At 53.4% G+C, this 21,581-nt stretch overlaps 1 protein-coding gene across 1 annotated transcript in view; it reads left to right on the top strand.

The window, feature by feature from the left end:
* Positions 1–21,581, top strand: part of snd1 (staphylococcal nuclease and tudor domain containing 1) — a 108,241-nt gene that overhangs the window by 55,068 nt on the left and 31,592 nt on the right. Inside the window, exons 18-19 of the mRNA XM_035402225.1 lie at positions 8,924–9,120; positions 9,796–9,844. Of these exons, the coding sequence (XP_035258116.1) occupies positions 8,924–9,120; positions 9,796–9,844 (246 nt within the window). The remainder of the gene's footprint in view (positions 1–8,923; positions 9,121–9,795; positions 9,845–21,581) is intronic.

The raw sequence follows: 21,581 nt of genomic DNA, 5'->3' as shown, positions 1-21,581 counted from the left end.
TTTCAACATATTCCCAGCTGAAAATAATGCGCTTCTCTGTATGTGTGTGTACATGCATACGGTATTATTTACTTTATATATATATGTGTGTGTGTGTATGTTTGTGTGTGTGTGTGTGTGTGTGTGTGTATGTTTGTGTGTGTGTGTGTTATATACATTTGATTTGATTCATTCTTTGGGAAATGGTCTGGTCAAGGAAATAGATTTTTCTAGATGTATAGATCCGTTAAGCTGAAACGGCATCTTTGCGGACGGCTCCGCAGCGCTGAGTCAGCAGACGGCTCTCCAGGGCATCCTCGCTCCTCGCTCAAGTGTGTTCAAGTGCAGCGCGCGCCGAGCAACTTAATATTCCTCCGCTTCCCCCAGGAGGTGCTCCTCTAACCACGCGGCCGACGTCCTGGACACTGTCGCTGTCCGTTTGATTAGATTTCTTTCGCGGAGGGTTTCTGGGAAATTGAGGAGCGCGGCCTGCTACGTTAATGTCACCCCCCCCCCCCCCACCCGTTAGGCCACGACAGTGAGAAGGGAAGAAAACCACTTCCTGTTCTGTAGTTCTTTGAGGAAACGGCAGGCTTTTCCCAGGAAGGAAGTCCCCTAAATGGGTCAGCGGAGACGGAAGCCCTGCTTTCGGGCCCGTTACTCTGCCCCTACTGTACTGTAAGCACTCCCCTGCTCTCTGAATCTCCCCCCCCCCTCTATCCCCCCACCCCCCCCACCCCCTTCTTGGTCCAGCGCTTAGTCCACCCCCCAGTCTGACAAATAAAGGCTAATTCCTCCAGATAAGCTGGAAGCGGGACTTGGCCAGGAGGGGACTCGCTGCGCTCGCTCTCTTCAGGAGCAAACAGTGACACGGCAAAAAAAAACGGCTCACTGCCACTGTGGTGCTCTGCCTTCGTTTGGCAGCTGTGACTCTCCCTCTCTCCTTCTCTCTCTCTCTACCTCTCTCTCTCCCTCTCTCTCTCTCTATTTGCATCTCTCTCCCTCCCTCCCTCGCGCTCACCTTTGCTTGGCATTCATATAAAGTGGGATCTTTTGGGTAATCAGGAGAGCTGTTTGGATTTGACAGCGGCCCTCTGCTGCTCTTTAATGGCGGAATTACTTGATGCTGACTGACTGGGGCGAAAAAAAACCTGACCCCCTCTCCTCTCCTCTCCTCTCCTCTCCTCCTGCCTGCACGTTCAAATGGGGATGTTCCAAAGTCGCATCTAACCCCCTCGTTAGGTTTCGAACTGGTCTGGGGCCGGGGAGCACGTGATTCGTTGTCCTTCTTTTCGGTGCCAGAGACTGTGAGGGTGCCCCCTGCCCCCTGCCCCCCCCCCCCCCAAAGGTGCTGGGAAAAGAAAAATCAATATAGCACTGCATAAAAGAACCGACAGGAGGTATTTTAAGATGGCTCCCCCCCCCCCCCCCCCTTCTATTCGGAATGAAATTCTAACGCGCGTTGCGTTTGCGTCGCCTTGCGTTGCGTACCTCTGCCCGTACGGTTTCACACACCGCATAAATCTCAACCGGTTTGCAAACAAGGAAGAAAATCAAATTTCCCTGTTCATTAAATTCACCGCCGCTTGTTTTATAGTACTTTTAATAATATATACATAGAGGAGAACCTCGCTGCCATAATTTATAATTCATGAAATGCCGCCTTTTTTTTTCATGAAAATTAATGAGGATGCGCATTGTAGTCCTCTCTCTCTCGCTCTCTCCCCCTCCCTCCCCTCTCTCTCTCCCCCCCCTCGCTCTCTCTCTCTCTCTCTCTCTCTCCCCCCTCCCTCTCTCTCTCTCTCTCTCTCTCTCTCTCCCTCCCTCTCTCTCTCTCTCCCCCTCTCTCTCCCTCTCCCTCCCTCTCTCTCGTTCCGGCCTGTGTTGGCTTGTTATGGAAAGTGCAGCTGTGTGAATCTGAAGCTGCAGGGACTTCAGTGGGCTCTCCCTAACTGCACGAGGCAGCTCAGATGAGTGGAGTGTGTTTTTTTTACGCAATCGTCCCTTTTACGGATACAGGAACGCCAACTCGAAACGCGCAGAGTCGACCTGCGGAGTTTGAAACCGCCCTGCGGAGTTTGAAACCGCCCTGCGGAGTTTTAAACCGCCCGTCGCAGCTGTGAAAGGCCACGCCTCTCGCTCTCTCAACACTTTGTCTCGTGGTTGCTGAGCTCGTTTAGATCGGTGACGCAGCCTGAACGTTTGGAAACCGCTGACCCCCGGTCAGGAAAAGAAAAATGGCAGAAACACGTCGTTAGCACTTGTTTCAGTCGACCGAGCTGCTGGAAAATTGCTTGCCGCCACGAGCTGCTTGTTGAGAGATGCGAATCGGACTGCCTTTCTTGTGGAATCGCTTCACAATATTGTCTCTTAACTCATCCTCAGACATCAGTTTTCTTTTTTTTATTGGTTATGCATAAACCGGGCCCTAATAAATTCACGTTAATTGGTATTTAGGAGTGAAAAATGTGTTCTCTTTGTCGGGAATTAATACTGCGTTAAAACAATCCCGTAAGTCTATTCATTGAGGTGCGACTTTGATTTTTCTACCTCCGGAACAAGGGAAGCTTCTCACCGAAACATCATTAAAAAAATAAACAACAAAACATTAATCAGCTTAGCAACCTTACTGAGGAGTGTGAAGTGCAGAGTCTCCCTGAATCCCTGAATTGCTCACACACATGCCCTGTGTTCTTGTGGGGAGTTTGAGCGGTGTGTGTGTTCTTGCAGGGAGTTTGAGCGGTACACACGACTGTAAATAGCACTGGAGCGCTCCGTTCCTCTCGTGTTTGTTTTATGACACAGCGCAAAGCTTAGAGCCGAACCGCTTCCTTTTTTTTACCTTTTTTATTTTTATGTTTTTGTAAAGGCACGCGAGGTTCTTCTGGAAGATCGTAAAAACCCAGCAATAGCATTTTTGGCTGGATCTTAAGCATTTATAACTCGGGGCCCAGCCAGCCCCCCCCCCCCCCCCCCCCCCCCCCCCATCAGGTCAGCAGCGCCTCCTCCAGGGGGTTCATTTACAAATTTCGGCTGTTTTTGTTTCGGGAAAAACCTTCGAACGGTTTTAGGGCCCTGGTAAGATGTGTGTGGCGGTATTTTGGAGGTGTTTTCTTTTAGTTCTGTGTGTTGTTGTTTTTTCCTCTCTCTCGCTGGCATTGCTGAGGTTCAGGGAAGTGAGGGGGCCCGCGCTGTATGTGTTCACCGTGGCGTGGCCTGCAGGGTATTGTAGTTTTTTTTTATTTGTTATTTTTTGATGAGGAGAGACTTTTATCCTTTTATCTATCTCTCACCCACCACTGTCATTTGTTCATTTATTTTCTAGCCTTTCTTATTTACTTCCGGGTCAGTCCCTCTTTCACAGGGCAGACCTGGCGCCCACCGAGCGCGAGCACAAAGAACCCGCTTTGCATTCCATTACCCCGCGCGCACAAAAGCGCTAACGCGGGTGGAGAGAGCTGCGCGCGCACGTCCTTTAAATCGGCGTGTCGCCATCTGGAGCGGCGGGTTCGCTCGAGTCGTAGACGCGGCGTTCGGCCTGGGCCCGGCGATGCTCGGACGCCGCCGCGTGCTGAAGCCGTTTTAAAAGCCGCTCGCTTCCTGTCGGGGGGATTTATTATTTATGTTGTCGGGCCGGCCCTATTTGTTATCGTTAGAGCTGGAACGCGAGAGGGCCCTTCCATTATTTTTAATGTGCGAGGTTGTCAGGGGGAGATCAGATTCCTTGTCCATTATGACCCTCTTATATGCGGCAAATTAAGTTATTCATAACAAGCAGGCGAAGCCGGGGGAGGGGTGAAGCGCGTTATGAGGCCTTATGGTGTTTATTCCCGTGTGTGTGTGTGTGTGTGCGTGTGCGTACGCGCCTCTGTGTCTGTGTGTGTGTGTGTGTGCGCGCGTGAACGCCCCTGTGTCTGTGTGTGTGTGTGTGTGCGTACGCGCCTCTGTGTCTGTGTGTCTGTGTGTGTGTATGTGTGCGTGCGTGCCTCTGTCTCTGTGTGTGTGTGTGTGCGTACTCGCCTGTGTGTGTGTGTATGTGTGTGTGTGTGTGTGTGCGCGTACGCCCCTGTGTCTGTGTGTGTGTGTGTGTGCGTGCATGCCTCTGTGTCTGTGTGTGTATGTGTGTGTGTGTCTCTGTGTGTTTGTGTGCGCCTGTGTGTGTGTGTGTGTCTCTGTGTGTGACTGTATGCGTGTGTGTTTCTGTGTGTGCGTGTGTGTCTGCATGTGTGTGTGTGCGTGTATGTGAATCTTGCTTGTGCATGATAGCTCAGGAGTCTTCCTCCTCCTCTGTCCCCCTCTACATGGACACTATCCCTGCAGTTCCAGGGCCCTAACACACAGTTTTAGGGCCCTAACACACAGTTTTAGGGCCCTAACACACAGTTCCAGGGCCCTAACACACAGTTCCAGGGCCCTAACACACAGCTCCAGGGCCCTAACACACAGTTCTAGAGCCCTAACACACAGTTCCAGGGCCCTAACGCACGACAGTGGTGCAAACACGCTCCCTAAATAAATAAATAAACGCAGCGAATAGAAGCGTGTTTAAATAGTGAGACCTCGGTTGGGTCCCACAGTAGCGTCGGGTCGTAATGGAATTTTTCGTTCGGTTCGATCGTTCGAACCCCGCGCGCGCCGCCATGACAACAGCAAGGAATAACCTCGACCTGACTCGCTCGCTCTCTCTCTCTTTCTTCACGCTTGAAAGGCCTCCTCCTCGGCTCCTGTTGTTCAAAAATCATGCGGTAACGTGTTGTATTCTGGCCTTGGGGCTTTTATTTATCTTATCCCCCCCCCCGTCCTTTATCCTTTATCCTTGAGCCGGTCTCATCCACCAGTGTAATGCAACAGAAAGTCGTTGTTTTTTTATTTATTTTCTATTTATTTTTATTTATTTTCTATTTATTTTTATTTTTTTTCTCATCACTCCGGGTAATTTGCTCTTCTTTGTTTTCTGTATTATTTGCTTTTTTTCCATTTCTTGTAGTATTTTTTTATTTTATTTTGTTTTATTTTATTTTATTTTATTTTTTACCTCTGCCCTTGTTTTTCATTCACAGTATGGGGCTAAATTGGGATAAGAGATGAGCGAGAGCTGTGTGTTTTGAAAGTGCCTGGGGGGCCCTGAGATTCGATTTTTACTCCCGCGCCCTCCCCGTCTCTTCCAGGGGCCGGAGGGGCGTGGCTGCGTGGCGCACAGGAAGTAGCTCCTGCACGCGCACGCTCGGCCGTTAGCCGTTAGCAGGAAAGATCGCTCGGCAGTAAAGCCAAACCGCCAATTTCGGCTGTAAAAACCTGCATTTACACAATAATCTGGGGAAAAATCTGACCCCTGACCCATACCCCCCCCACCTGCACAGAAAGGGGGGTGGGATATATATGTGTGTGTGAGAGGCAACGCCTGCCCCCCTCCACCCCCCCCCCCCCCCTTTCATCACTTGACATTTGGATGCTGGGAGTGTTAGAGTGTATGCGACTCGTATCGTGGTGTTATATAACTTCAAGGGCACCGGAAAAGGAGGAGGGGTGAGAGAGAGAGAGAGAGAGAGAGTGAGAAAAGACAGCAGGAGGAGGCTGCAGATTCTCTGTTCTGTCTAACTGCAGCCCACCCCACCTCTCTTCGAGCGTGCGAGCAGGAAAAGGACCGAAAGAGGGAGAGATTTTTTTATTTTCACGGAAAACAGGAAGAGAGGACCCCATCACCTCTCTGAGCCCCGTCCACCTTCTCCTGGGTGGGCAGTGACCCCGGGGCGGGGCGAGAAGGTGGGGGGTTGGGGGGGTCTCTTCCTAAAGCAGGCGGTTGGCGTTTCAGTGCCCTTTCAGGGAGAGTTCCAGAGCCCCCTTTACAGGGGCTGCGTGCGGGGTGCAGACAGGTGAGGAGCTAATTAGCTTCGCCCTCGGGCTCCGGCTAACCTAAATAAATTAGAGAGCGCCCCCCCACACCGTGGTTCAGCAGGCCGAAGCTCCGCCCCCCCACCCGCCCCCGCCCCTTCCTGCACGTAACGCCACTAATCGCCGCTCTCAATCAAGGCGCAGATAGCAGAGCGCATTAAAAAGCTTTTTATTTCCCAGGATGCAGTGCGGCCGCTCGAATTAATCCCCCCCCCCCAGCCGGTCCCGGGAGACCGGGGGGGAGGGGGGGGGGCTGGTCGCCCAGCGTCTTAATTACGCGCCTTTTAGTTTCCTTTCCTACGCACCTGCCCGTTCCCACACCCTCAAAAAAATGAAGAGGGAGGGGGAAAAAAATTAATCAATATTTCATGTCATTTTTGTCTATGAAACAAAATCTCATAATGAACAAATAATTGGTCAGTGTAAGCAGTTTTGGTCCCCAAAGTGAAGATTTTTAATTTATTTTATAACAGTTCTGATGTCAGCAGGTTTAATTAAAATTCATTAAAGATTTTTTTTTTTTTTGGGGGCCTCATTGCTTGATAACTCAAGGCCCTCTCCTCTTTCCCTTTGCTTTCTTCTGGTTCATTTTAAAGCCTGTCCTTCAGTATACTTTTATTATGCTTTCGGATGTTATCACTGGCACTAAGAAAACTCATTATGCTCATTATTATTATTATTAGCATTATTTGTTGCAGTAGCAGCAGTAGTGGTAGCAGCAGCATTTGTAGAAGTGGTAGTAGTAGTGGCAGTAGCATTAGTAGTAGCAGCAGTTGCAGTTGCTATAGTAGCAGTAGCAGCAATAGTAGCAGCAGTAGTAGCAGTAGCAGCAGTAGTAGCAGTAGCAGCAGTAGTAGTAGCAGTAGCAGCAGCAGTAGTGGTAGCAGCAGCAGTAGTGGTAGCAGCAGTAGCCGTAGCAGCAGTAGCAGCGGTAGCAGCAGTGAGAGTGGGTGTAGTTGTGGTCGTAGGCTCAGTAGGGTGGTGATTAGTATTTGTTGCAGCAGTAGCAGCAGTGAGAGTGGGTGTAGTTGTGGTCGTAGGCTCAGTAGGGTGGTGATTAGTATTTGTTGCAGCAGTAGAAGCAGTGAGAGTGGGTGTAGTTGTGGTCGTAGGCTCAGTAGGGTGGTGATTTGTATTTGTTGCAGCAGCAGCAGCAGCGTTAGTTTGTGTCATATAATATGCGAGGCTGTCGTGGTTCGGAGCGGCGAGGTTTCCGGAATATTCATCTTGATGAGCCGAGCATCAGCAGTGTTTGTGCGTTGCCGACGCCCGGCGCATTTGTCACTGGAATCGGTTGCTATTGCCTTTAACGCGCACCGCCGCCGCCGCCGCCATCGCCCCCCGGCCCCAGGAAGCCGGAATCGATGCCGATATCATTTGATTTATGGTCCCTCAGCTGGCTGTCAGCTAGCCGTCCGAGTCGGTTAACACTCGTTATGTTTATTTTTAATTTGTTTTTAATCTGCGGAGGCACGTTAGCACGGTGTTCCCGCGCGACGCGATTGGACGGCGTCCGTCAGCGACCCGCGCGTCAGGACGGTCGGCCATATTGCGGTCTCTCGGGGGGGCCCGTTGGTGGTGCGCTTGTTCGTGTCCCGCGCGCTCGGCTAAGCTAACGCGGATGACGCTCGCGCGCAAAATCAAAATCCTCTCATTTCCGTAACAGTAATAATGAAATAGACCTCCATCCACTCTCACTCGCTAGCAGGAATATTAAAACGACTGCAGTATTTTTTTAAATTATGCAATGAGGTTCACCTTCATATTGATTCAAATTATTTCATTTGATTGACTCATCAGCAAGCAGTTTGAAAAGCTTTGCGAGTAATTGAGCTGCTATCGCCCAGTCATCAGGCTGTTGCAGTATTCAAACGTAATGTCTCGTCCCTCATTCAGCCAATCAGGCTCTTGGCTGTAACTCGGTGCTTCCAATCAGATCGATTGCACTTGCGCGGTTCTTAGTGCCCACACCTGCCGTCCCTTTGCCCTGACCCAATCAGAGCGGGGGGGACAGCGCCGAATGCCGAAGAGGCTGACGGTCTTCCTGAGTGGTTAACTGCCCTGGGGCTCGGCCTCTCTTACAGGGGTTTAGCATAAGGAGCTGTGCTATTGATTTCGGAGCTCGGCGAGTTGGGGTGTAACAGTGACCGGCATAACTGAGCGAAGAGGGCCTCATGTCTGAAACATGACGAGGCTGCGGGGCCCAACGTGACTCAGCCTGTCCTGTGTGTGTGTGCGTGTGTGTACATTTTGTTTTCTACTCTTTGCCAAGCAGCAGTTGAATATTAAAAAGGAAGTATGTTACTCATGGTGGGCTTTGGCAGGTTAGCTGCATCATGTAGGCTGGTTGTACATAAATATTAAAATATTTACAGGGCAAAACATGCTTGACAATTTGTTTGTAGTGCATCTAATTCCACTAATAACATTGTATGGTCTGTCCGTGTGCGTGCATGTGTGTTTGTGTGTGTGTGTGTGTGTGCTTGCGTGCATATGTCCTATTCAATTCGCCGCCCAGAAATATCCTTGCCACTCAGACCGCGATGTTAATATATTTTTGGCTTGGAAAGCTCACTCCTCATAAATTGAATTGAAAGTGTCAGACGATAGCCAGCCTCTGCTGAATCTTTGATGAGTTTAATTGTGGGCGAAGATGAGCACGTCCGAGAGAGAGAGAGAGAGCTGGGCCTGTTATGGAGAGGTCCGTCTGACAGGCTCTCCGTCAGACGCACCGACGAGGTCAGGCTGCCAGAAAAACAGTGGAACTGAAATAAAAAGACATCGATTGGACTTTTTTTTTTTTTTTAATAATGAAATGAATAATGTTTGTTGAAACCCAGGGAAAGTGTTTTGTTGGCCACACAGAGCACAGAATCTGTGGTGATGGGTTTCTTGTCCACCTGATGTAAAATGGTCGCCTTTCTCTCTCTGGTCTATCGGCACTCTCCTACACCACAAAACAGACACAGACCGACGGACAGCATGAGGCGAAGCACCCTGTTGTCCCGACGACCTGTACAAACACCAAGGTTTTATTATTATTATTCTGCAGGTGGAGGTGGAGGTGGAGAGCATGGACAAAGCGGGCAACTTCATCGGCTGGCTGCACATCGACGGGGTGAACCTGTCGGTGGCCCTGGTGGAGCACGCCCTGTCCAAGGTGCACTTCACCGCCGAGCGCAGCTCCTACTACAAGACCCTGGTGTCCGGGGAGGAGGCCGCCCGCCTGCGGAGGGAGAAGGTGAGTCTGCGCTGCCGCCGCCGCCGCCACCGCCGCGCCTTGCTCCGCCCCCCCGACCCCTCTGCCACTCGCGTCAGCTACAGGCGGCCGTGCCCGTCTCCGCTGTTGCATTTTCCAGTCGGTTCTGCGGATAACCGGCCTGGGTCTTGCCTCGGGTTCGAACCGGCTAACGATGTGAGACGCGACACCCGAAAAACAGCCGCTGCTTGAAGGGCTTCTGAAAATAATGGCGGACACAGTCGACGAGGCTGGTTTTCCTGTGATCTGATTTGCTCTACCGAGTCTCAGCCAGCGTAGCGTTTGGTTGAGAGCTCAGAAATCACAGGGTATAAATGTTCTTCCCTCAAGTTACTCCTCTCCCCTCACACCCAAACCAGTTATCCTCCATACCCCAAAAAATGAATTGCTTGAAGGGCAGCATATGGTCTCCACTCTCTCACCCCCCTCCCTCCTACTGAGTTTTATAGTGCCCCACATAAAACTTGATTCTCTCCCTCCTCCTCCTCCTCCTCCCCCCCACTCTAAACTTTATCCATTTCCAACTGGATGTCCAACTGACATTTTAATGAGCCCCTGTGAACAACTCCAGGTTTCATTATCTGCCTCGGCATACCCTGCAAATGAAAGCACTTAAAAAAATGAACCTTTCCCTCTCCCCCCCTCCCCCCCGGCGTAATCTGCAGTACCTCTAGCGGATTGCGAGCCAAGTGGCACATCATGCTTTGGGTGAACGTAAGCCGCTATTTTGCGGAGGGGGGGGGGAATAAGCTGGGATTGATGGGTTGGGGGAAGGCCCTCTCGCTGTAAGGACGTTAATTCTTCTCGATTCCGCGGCAGTCTGAAAAGTAAAAACGCATATATATGCTAATGTTATCTCGCCGTCGTTCGCCGAGCGTTTGCGGATCTGTTGTGCCGCGTTCGGCCTTGCCCAAAGCAGAAAGCGTCCAGCTGGAAGGTTTCCTGGGGTTTCCTGTAAAAATAAAAAACATGTTGACTTTTAATGCTGAGGCTCAGTTTAGAAATGATTGGGAAGCGTCGGGCCCAATCTGGCACCCCCCAGTCATATCTTTTATCCCTTTAACACCGTTAAAATCCTAAATAAAATTCAATTCGAACCGACAAATTATTGGCCACTGCGATTGGAAACGACCTCTTTTGTTGTTACAGTGATCGTGACCGTTTTATTTACCTTTCCGCATCTCGTATAAGATTGTTTGATTGATTCGCTGCGTTTCCCGTAAAAATCACTCGCGTTGGCGCTCAACAACCCTCTTCAGAATGAACCTCGACCTCAGCCGCTCACTTGCAGAGATGGAATCGCACATCTGAGGTAATCTGTAAACGTTCGCAGGCGGGAGATCGTTCTGTGAAGAGTCATTTCGTCGCGGTGCGCGTTATTACATTTTGGGATAAGTGGAGGGGGTAGGGCTCACCCCTATTAGCGTCCGCAGAATGAACGGGACCGTGCATGTTTTTGTCGGTTGCCCGGAAACGTGCCCGAGCCGGCCTGCTTTCCTGAGCGTATCGGAATGAGGGTTAGCGGCAAGGAAGAGCGGTGGAAGTTTTCTCGTGCGAGCGGGAGGGGCGCTCGGACGTTTCCGGACGGCGGTCGCCGCGGTGGAGGGGCGCGGAGGACGTTTGCGGGTCCTGACAGCGACGACGTCCCGGGGCGAAGTGCAAAACGGCGAGTCAGCGAGGGGTGAAAGATCCAGGACCCCCCCCCCCCCACCGCCACCCCCCCACCCCAGCGCTCGCTCAGGTGTCAGAACGCCTTTCCGTTCCTGTCCCCCGATTAGTCTCGCTCAGCGGAGCCCCGGTCGCTAGCCCGCTTCCCGGTCGCTACCGGAACGCTGCAGGAATCCAGGTTACGCGATCCTTGTTAGCGGAAACTCGTATCAGTGCCCCCCCCCCCCCCTTTTCCGATTCTTTCGTTTTACAGGCCAACCTCTCGCACGGTCGGTTTAACCGATTCTTTCAAGCACGGTGCCCCAGCTCAGGAGTAAAAACGGCTGTGTCCAAAGATTCAAACCCGCAACCCCGAGCCGGTTCCCTTACCGTATCACCACCACCACCACCTCCTCCTCCTCCTTCCCATGAGCCCCCGGGGTCACTCTGTTTTCAATCGCGCCTTCCCGCCCGAACCCGACCCGACCCATCGATCACCACTAGCCGCCCGCGCTAGCATTTCCGCGCTACCGTTCCCCGGTAATCCGTCCGTAATTTATTTTGAAGAAAATGTATTTTAAAGCACTGGTGGCAACCGATTGGTCGACATGGCAGGGGGGGGGTAAGGCATCAGTCTACATTAGCGTCCGCCCGACAAGGCCCCGGCGACGAGGGGAACAGGTGATGTAGGGAGAAGGGAAAGAGTTGTCATCAATTTCTGCGCGGCGCGCTAATACATCCATCCTCATATCGCCAGACAGGGTTAGCGGGCTCGCTAACGCCGAGGAGGAGGCGGCGGCGGCCTCAATCAGCGGGGTGGGGGGGGGGGGGGAGCGTATCCGTCTCCCCCGGCGACAGCGGCGGGCGTCTCCGCTGAAGGGACCTGCCTCCACCCCCTCCGCCCCCGCGTTTTGATTTATTTACTCCAGCGTCTCTGCGGTGCCCGACCTCCGCCGTTGCCGTCGTCGGCCGGACGAGCGGGAGCGTTTCGTATGTCAGCGCCTCGGACCCCCAACCCGACCCCCCCCCCCCCCCCCCCCCCCCTTCCTCCTCCCATCATGTGACACACTCAGCAGTGTCTCTGGTCTCCATGTGGTGGAAGTTTGTGTAGGTAGCGCTTTCTTCCTCTTCTTTTTTGTTTTGAGTGGGCGGGCAGGTTGGGGGGGTCTGGGAAACCAGGCTTGCTAGCTCATGCGGTGTTTCTGTGACCCCCCCCCCCCCTCGCCATTGCGCCAGTGCCTCGCAGCTCAGAGTCCTAGAATAGCAGCGCTGGGGGGGTGGGAGCATTTCCACTGCAGTAAGGCTTCACACTTATAAAGCACAGGGCCACAGGGACTGCGCACGTTATTAGCTTTGGGGGGAAGGGCAGGACTGTTGTCTCTTCAAGATGACAGGCTCTCTCTCTTCCTCCTTCTTTCTGTCCCTTTCTGTCCCTCCCTCTTTTTCTTCATCTGCCTTTCCTTCCCTCTCACACACCTCAACCCCCTACACAGGCACACACACATGCATGCATACACAGAGACACGCACACACACTCACACACATGTATGAATACACTCACCTGCACACACACACACACACACACACACTCATACCCGTACACACACACACACACACCCTTATTTCCCTCTTGGCAGTGCATGTGCAGAGTCAGGCTCTTTCCATTAAGAGCGCTTTTAAAGGCGATGTGGGGGACTCTGTGGGTTTAGAGAGCTCCTCATTAAAATTTGCTCGGGGAGCGCGGAGCACTGCCCCGTTCGCTCGGGCCGAACCCCGCACCTCCGGCTCCGGGCCCCTCCGGCTCGGCGTCGCCGCCCGCCCCGGCGTTTCGGAGAAAGAACTAACACCCCGCCAACGTGCCAAGAGCTGCGCCGCCATCCCGCCTGTAAAAAAAAAAAAGAACGAAAAAAAACACAGTTTAAAGGCATTCTACCCCTCCCTGCACTTCAGAGCATTACCCCTCTCGCTTTGTCCTGTTTTCCACGTTCAACCGCAGACAAGGTTATTACAGCTCTTAATCATCATTGTCATTATTATTATTATTATTATTATTTTGCTATTAAAATATTTTGGGCTTAATTAAGCAGCTCGTCTGGTGGACGCGCAGGATTGGACGAGCAGTTTGACAGATTTTGTTTATGATAAGTTACCTCGCCCTATGGTCCCCCCCCGTGCCCTGCGATTGGTTGAGTGGCGTGTGACCCTGCCCCCCTTCCTTAGAGCCAATGCCACCTCCCCTACCCACCCTGCTAGCCCCCCCTCCCCCCACCCCCCCAGCTCACTGTGCGGGTTTTTGATTGTAATACATTTTTTGCGAAAGCGTTCCCGTAGCGATACTCGATTGTGGCTCGCAGGCGCACCCCCCCCCCCCCCCCCCTCCGCGAGCAGGGCCCGTCTGCACGCGCTCCGCTCGCCGCCGTTTCGGCGGGAAGTGCCGTCGCGCGTAATCACCCGGAGCCCAGATGCGCTGGAATTACTGCTGCCCCCCCGCTGAGCCCCGCTCTCTCAGACCACCGCGCCGGGGACCGCTTTTCTCTTTCCGCTGAGTAAGGATCACAGTTTCCCCTCCTCTTCTTTTCCTCTTCTTCTTCTTTTTTTAACTAGTTTTTTTGTTTTGTTTGTTTTTTTTCCCCCTTCTGTTTTTTTTCTTCTTCTAGGAAGTACTTTCTGGCCTTGTACTTCCCCGAAAGCACACTGTGCTTTCACAATGTCCGATTTGAGACCGTGCTGCATATACATACACGCATGCACATACACGCATGCACATACACGCATGTATACACGTACACGCATGTAAAAGCCAGTTAAAAAATGAAAATAAATCTGAATTTGTTGTGATTTCAAAAATGCCCGCTGTGGTCACAGTTCTCATAAAGGGTAATGACCTGTGTGTGTGAGTGTGTGTGTGTGAGAGACCACCCTGATAATTGGAAGAGAGTAATTATGATGATGTGAATGGCGGGAGGCCCCTGCAGAAGGTGGGATTTGTGTGGAGCGAGGGCTTTCTAATCTAATTAAACAGCCGTGTGAAGATTAGCACCCTGATGGGGGCCCCAAACCGGGACAGGGGGTCCCTGCTCGGCCTCCGCGCTCCTGTGATCTCTGTGATCCCAGCTCAGCCGGGCGCTTCTCGGGGGGTCCCGGCTGGGGGTCCCAAACCCCCCTTCACTTTTAATGGGCTTCATTCATTACACCCTGCAGTGACCACACCCTGCACACCAGTCTGGTGTGTGTGTGTGTGTGTGTGTGTGAGAATGTGTGTGTGTGTGTGTGTGTGTGTGTGCTTGTGCATTCATGGTTGTGTTCAATGACTTGCACATCCAAACAAACACACACACAGAGATCATACACACACAAGCACAACTTACAGATCTCTCACGCTCACACACACACACACACAGACACAGGCCGCACACACACACACACACACACACACGTGAAGAGAAGCGCGTTTTTTGGGAGAGAGGGTGAGGTGGGAGATGAAAGGCGCTCAGAGAGAGACAGCCGTGATTAATCTGCCTCTTCTGGGCAGAAGGGGGGGAATCGACTCTCTCTAAAAAAGATTTTCTTTATATTTATGTTTTTTGTTTTTTTTTTATGGCGGAGAAAAACTCCGAGCCGCCACCGAGCGAAGAAGGGCAAACGCTGGGGGATTATCCGCGACGGAGGGGAAGTCTCTCCCTCGGCTTTCTGAAGTTTTATTCTGTCGTCGGTTTCCGGAGAGAGAGAGAGAGAGAGAGCGTAACGTTCCCCGCAGACAGGCCACTCTGGCAGTTTTTTTTTTTTTTTTGTCGCCGTAAGAAAAGCGGGCGGCCCCGGAGACGCCGGCTTTGTTGCCGGGGCGGGGTGGTGGTGGTGGTGGGGGGGGCTGGAGGTTCGTGGAGACGCGCTGAGCTCAGGACGTTTTTTTAGGGCTCCCTCAGCAGGGGCTCAGAAGCTCCTCCTCGCAGAACTGGACAGATTAAAAAAAAAAAAAAAAAGGAAAGTGTCAGGCCTTTGAATCAGGGAGATCAGAACTCCTTACCTCGTCGGATAGCCGGGGCATCGATGCCACCGCATCTCGCACGCGCTCAGTCCGCCCCGCGTCTCGCACGCGCTCAGTCCGCCCCGCGTCTCGCACGCGCTCAGTCCGCCCCGCGTCTCGCACGCGCTCAGTCCGCCCCGTGCCCTGTTTATCCCGTTTTATCAATTTTTTGCGTCGCAGCGAAAAGCCTGAATTCGGGACAGGAACCAGCTGAACTCTGCGGCCGCTTGTCCGAATTCCAGTCTCCCGACCCCCCGTCCGTCCGTCCGTCCGCGGAGAGCGCGGCTTGGCGTTCGGAGGCTCCTTTTCTCAAATTAGCTCCCCCCCCACACACACACACACCTCCCACCCCCGCGCCCGTCTTTTTGTGCACTCAGCAAACGGCACACCTGGCTGCCCAGCGGAGTTGAGAACAGATCGGGGGGGGGAGTAATTGGAATTCTTAGAGAAGTTTGCAGCTGTGGCAGCTGCGTGCGTGGGGGCCGTCCCGGGCCCAAAATGAGTTAGCGCCCCCCGTTCCTCAGCGCGCTGCGCTCGATGGCGGGCCTCACCAGCGGGCCCGCTGCTCTCGCCTCATTTCTACGCATGCCCGATTCTTTCACGCTTCCTTATTTCCGTCCGTTCTGTCCCGTTCCTGGCCCTACTCCAGCCGGACCGAGTCTGGGACACACTGCGCGCAGGTCGCTGATTGGTGGCGGTGCGTAGTGCTAATTTCTCCTGCTGTTTCATAGCGACGTAAAGGCGATCGATGGAGATGTTTCTCCCTCGGTCCCCATGGGAATTTAAAAAAATATATATCTAAAAGATAATTCCGCTTTCAGAGTTTAATTTTTGAAATTTCTTTCTTTCTTTCTTTTCAAAAGCCCTTCGTTCAGTCCTTTTTGAGGGAGACAATAGGGGAATTCGAGAGGCATTCCGCTCAAAGGATCTCTGCCTTTCCACACAAGCGTTTTTTTTAAATGTTTTTTTTTGTTAGATTTCCCAGGGCCAGCGTTGGCTTTCAATGGCGGGGGGGGGGGGGGGGGGGGGGGGGGGGGGGGGGGGGGGGGCGGGGGCGGGGGCGTAGCCGTGGCGAATAAACGAGACCAATCGTGCGAGGGGTGGTTATATTTTTTCCATTACAGCCTACCTGCGTTGCGTGTGTGTTGCATGTGAGTGTGTGTGTGTGTGTGTGTGTGTGTGTGTGCGCGTGCGTGTGTGTATGTGTGTTGTATGTGTGTGCGTGTGTGTGTGTGTGTGTGTTGCGTGTGTATGTGTGTTGTATGTGAGTGTGTGTGTGTTGTATGTGTGTGCGTGTGTGTGTGTGTTGCATGTGTGTGTGTGTTGCACGTGTGTGTATGTGTGTTGTATGTGTGTGCGTGTGTGTGTGTGTGTGTGTGTTGCACGTGTGTGTTTGCGTGCGTTTTCTTGCTGCGTAAGTCTGATTGTCGTGCTTGGTTCTGTAATGTCACCTTCATCAGCAGGCGCAGATGTATTGTGGTGCTCTGTCTGCTGGCTGTGGAGCAGTGCGGTTACGTAAGCCAATGAGATGCAGCGCAGACGCAGCGGTGCCGTGCTGCACACACAGGCCTCTCTGAAGGCTGTTAATGGCACACAGTCCGCTGGCAGCGGAGTTAATTAAATGCGTTTGCCCCAGGCGCCGAATTCCCATATGTGTGCTAGCCTTTCTTCTGCGGCTCCCCGCATGCATGCGTGTGTGTGTGTGTGTGTGTGTGTGTGTGCGTGCGTGCGTGCGTGCGTGTGTGTAGGTGTGTGTGTGTGCATATACGTGTGTCTGTGTGTGTGTATGTGTGTATGTGCGTGCATGTGTGTAGGTGTGTGCATATACGTGTGTCTGTGTGTGTGTATATATGTGTGTAAAAGTGCAGCACAATGCTGCAAGGAATCATCAGATTCTAACATAACCTTCAGTGCACGCCCCTGATTATGTTGCGTGGTCATGTGATCAGTGACACGCTGTGCAAACAGTCCTGTCTCCCGGCCCCAAGCACCAGAGCACAACAGCGTTAGCTCCACGCTGCGGGCGACCCATAAAGCGACCTGATTGGACGGCAGAGACCCACGCACCCGCGGTCGTCCCCGGTAACACAGCGTCGGCTCGTAGGCCATCCTGGGGCCGTAGAAGACCGATTCCTCCTCCTGACCGGCGTGATGTCAGCGATTTCCCCATTTTTGCCATTTTTAGTATATTTTTTTTGAAGGGGTCTGGGGGGAGTCCTTGCAGCCCACCGTTCCGGTGCCCTTGAACACAAACACGTGATTCCCCTGTGATTCCCCTGTGATTCCCATGTAGTGCCATTGTACTCCTTCTGGGTGGTGTTTGTGTGTGCGTGTGCATGTGTGTGTGTGTGTGTGTGTGAGGGTGCTGACAGTAACGAGATGTGACACGCTGAATTGCACTGCTCTAATTAGTCCACGCTTCAGCACGCGCTCTGTAAGGAGAGAGCAGGTGACTGCTTATGGTCTCGGGACTGTTCCCCTCGGCCCCGACCGTGCTCCCTGAGTCCTGCCGTTCGGAGGGGGACGCCCCGTCCCCTCCACTGGCCCCGGCGGTCCGGCGGGAAGAAGCCATTTCTACCCTCCGTCACACAAAATCAGTTTAAAGAATAAGTAAACAACTACACTAATTTCTAGCAGTACGTGCTTTATAGCATTCCAAAAGAGCCCATTAAAGAACATAATAATATAAAGGCTGCTGTACAAAGAAGTGTACGGTGTCTGACCAGCAGTGCAAGGTGAAACAGTACTGTTTACCTTCGAAAACACGAAAGCCAGGCAATCAAACTGATCTTAAATTTAAAACAGGCTCTGTCCAGCCCCGAAGGATCGATTCCTTTTCTCTTTTTTTTTCCCTGAGAACAGTGAGGCTGCCGATAAGGGGTCTCTTGTGTAAAAGCGATTGAATTCGGGCGCCATCCTTGAAAAGAAGCACCTTGGAAACACCGCAAAAAATAAAGGAGAGAGAAGAAAAAAGCGCTTGTACAGCGAACTTCTAAATAGACATTATTAACCGGGCATTCCAGGATCATCCGATAATGAGGTTTTCTTTGTTTTTTTATTTCAGCTGGCATTGTAGGGCACACAAAGAGGATTAGTGTTGCACTGCTCGTGACTCAAACTTCTCGCAACCTTTTCACAACCTTTTCACAACGTCCTCTCTACGTTCTCGCAGCGTTCTCGCGACGCCCGGCCCCTTTCCGCGCCGGCGCCTCCCGCGCCCCCCCCCCCGTGAACAGAAGAGCTTACCCGTGGCATTTGAGTCCGACATTTGGCATTTCACAGAACACTACTCATCACACCGTGTGCCCTCCCCCCTCCCCCCGCCCCCCCACCGTCACAAAGCATCCTCCTGCCCCCCCCCCACCTCCTCCACCTCCTCACTTCAGGTGCGCTCCCCTCACACCGCGTAATTACCAATTAAGCCATGAAGAGCCAACCGTTTTTTCTTTTTTCTTTTTCTTCTTCTTTCTACTTCCCCGCCCCCCCCCCCCCCCCCCCCCCCCCCCCCCCCACCCCCCCAAAGCCACTCTTTGTAGCTGAGCTTGAACTCTGTGCTGATGCAGAACTGTGTTTCTGAGAGGAGGGGGTGGATGGAGGGGTGGGGGTCAGGGGAAAACAGGGCTTATTTTCTCATTAGGCGGATGTGCGGCGTCCGCCTTCCTCAAGGACGACGCTAACGAGGGCGCGGCCCGCCCACGCGCTCCGCCCACGTGCTCCGCCGCCGTTTCCACCACTCGGAGCCCGCCGGACACCCCGCCCCCGGCCCCTTAACATTTAAAGTTCAGTCTCCCGGCCGCCGGAGCCCGTGGCCTCCAGATCCGTAATGGAGGTGGCTGTGCACCGAGCGCTGTGGGAACGGGTGCTCTGCGCGGAAACAGTGCAGTGCGGAGGCAGAGAGAGAGGGGGTTTAGAGTTGAGCATCTTGTGAGTTTGTATAGTCTGTGGCGTCACGGCGCGGAGACGCAAACCTCCCCCTGGATTCCGCTCTTCCTCATCCTCTTCCTCTCGGGGGAAAGGGGGCCGGCCGCGTCGCCGCCGCCTCCCCTCCCGCCGCGGACGAGCGATTCCAGCCGCGTAACCCGCCGCCGCGTGGAGGCCCGTGCCGAATCCCTTCCCAGAATGCATCAGAATGAGCCTGACGGGGTCTCGGTCCAGTAGTCCGGTTTAAAGGTCACCTGACCCACCTCAGTGTTGAGCTGACCTTTACATTAGTTGTGGTGTGAAATCAATGTGCATTACCTGTATGGGCAAAAAAAAAAGCATATATTAATAGTAATGTGTGTGTATATTGACCATATGACACATGCGTTAGTCATGGTGAGTGGCTGGCTGTGTACGCATGTATCGGTGACTCAGTTGGTACTTTTCGGGGAGGCTTATGATTGACAGGTCTCTTCCGAAACGCACGGTACCAGCGGCTACCTCTCGCCTGAGTCTCAGCCGCGCTGTTGTGTGTGCTGGAGCAAATCCCTGGAAGCTGAGGCGGGCTGGTCTTGCGTCAGAGTCTCTACTTACTACGGTACCACGGGCCTGACGTGCTGGCTTAAGAGCTGCTTGCGTCATCGGTCACTGGAGAACGAGGCGCGCGTGTTTAGTCGCGGTTTTTGTAGCTTAGCGCAAGCGCACTTCAAAGCGCATGTCTCACTCGTAAAAGCAGCCCCGGGGCTCGAAGTAACTCTGACGGAAAACACTGGAACACGTCCCCGCAAACCGAGCCTCTGTCCCTGAAACGGTGTTGAAGAGTCGAGGACACGAAAAATCAGATTTCAGCTTGATCTTTACCCCTGCTGATGCAGGGGAGCATCCCGCCCCTTTCCCCCCTCCTCAAATCTGCCAGGCCCCCGCCCCCTTTCCTCCCTGACCGCTCCATCAGCCGGACCCCGCTACCACACAGGCCCCGCCCCTCTCCTTCGGCACCCTTAGTCAGGGGCGGAGTCGGGGGCGGAGTCTCGCTGGGCGCCCGTGGGCCGCCCTCCTCGGGGCGGGGTTGTTGCCACGGTAGCGGCAGGCTTCGTGAGGTGAAAGGCACGAACTGTCACGTCTCCGCCCGCACCCCCCCCCACATTGTCCTCACCTCTCCCGCAGATGTTTTTATGTTCCGGCTGGCCCCTCCTGCAGCGAGCCGCTGTAATTACTGCCTGTTTCTGTTGTGGCTCCGATAGCCACGCTCCTCATTCCCATTCATTTTTATGGGCTATGCAGAGATATTTATGCTACAGTCCTGCTCTGTTGAATGAGAGAGAGAGAGAGGGAGGGGGGGACGAGAGAGAGAGAGAGAGGGAGGGAGGGAGGTGTTCCCAAGCACTCATACACACTCTCTCTCCCTCTCTTTCTCTGTCTCTCTCTCTCACTCACGTTTTGTTTCACCTCTGTTTCTCGTACTGAAACACATTCTGGAACCTAAAAAGTTCAATTCATAACACTGCCCGTGTTAAGGAGGAAACTATATATATATATATATATATATATATATATATAAGGAGGCAAACCACGTCTCTAAGCAGTGTAATTTCTGCTCTGATTCCATCACCTTTCCTCGCTCAGACATCATCTCAACACCAGCCCCTGCAGCACACTGGGGATTACCACGGTGAAACTACTTCAGCGAATTAGAAAACGAGAAACATGCAGAGCTGAGCCATTTTACCGCCCTTTCGTTTGTACCCTTTTAACGTTACTGCATCGAGCGGTGACAGGGCAAACGCGTTTCGGAAACGAGCAGTTAAGGCGCCGCGATTGGTGGGCGGTGTCGGCCAGGTAAGGCCGGCCCTGTGCCGTGGCGAGCCAATCAGGTGGTCCGGGACGAGGGGTGGTAAGGAGATGCGGCGGCACGTAGCCGAGCTCCCCCACCTCTGGCCGAGATTAGCGGCTTTGAGATGGCGGCTGACATTTAGAGTGCTCGCCCCCGCTCCGTCTCCGCCCCCCCCCCCTCTCTCTCTCTCTCTCTCTCTCTCCCTCTCTATCTGTCTCTCTCGCTCTCTTTTCATACCCTCATCTCATTATGAGTCCTCTGAGTCCCTTCTGCGGTCCGAGGCCTGTCCTTATTCGGGGGAGGTGGAGGTGGAGGTGGGGGGGGGGTCATCGGAGGGCACTCTCCTCTGAAGTGGCGCGCGGACGTGACCGGGGGGCGGGAAGTGCGAGCGCGGCGGGTCATAAGGACCGCCCCCGAGCGCCGCCGACTGACAGGTGATCTGGAAGATGAATACCTCCATCTTCTCTTAAAAAAAAAGAGAAAGGAGCTCGCTCTCGCTGACCTGCCTCGTTAAATTGAAGCCGTTTCCGTGTGTGAGCGTGTGTGCCTGCGTGCGTGTGAGTGTGTGTGTGTGCGCGCTTGTGTGTGTCCATGCTCACGTGCGTGTGTGTGTGTGTGTGCGCGCTTGTGTGTGTCCATGCTTACGTGCGTGTGTGTGGGCTTGTGTGTGTGTGTCCATGCTTACGTGTGTGTGTATGTGTGCACGTGCGTATGTGTGCGTGTGTACGTGTGTTGCTAATGTACCAGCATGCGTGTTGCACCTTAATGACTGCGTTCACTACGCAGGGGGGTGGGGTTTGGGGGCGGGCGAGGGGGGTGGTGGGCGCGACCGCGGCCTCGTCCCACTGCGCCGCGCTGTAAAGGAATCCGGCGTCTTAAATGATGCATGAACGTTCCCTCCCGCCCGTGTCCCCCTCTCATACATGCATGAGCCACACGTGCAGAGAATCGCATGTGAGATCCTCTGGGTGACTGAGCCTGCTCTTCTGCAGGGTAGGAATATGGGATGACTCCCCCCCCCCCCCCCC

The sequence above is a fragment of the Anguilla anguilla genome, chromosome 19 (genome assembly GCF_013347855.1).
Source record: "Anguilla anguilla isolate fAngAng1 chromosome 19, fAngAng1.pri, whole genome shotgun sequence".
NCBI lineage: Eukaryota > Metazoa > Chordata > Actinopteri > Anguilliformes > Anguillidae > Anguilla > Anguilla anguilla.
Note: the sequence above shows the minus strand (reverse complement) of the source record. Positions and strands in the feature narration are given on the sequence as shown.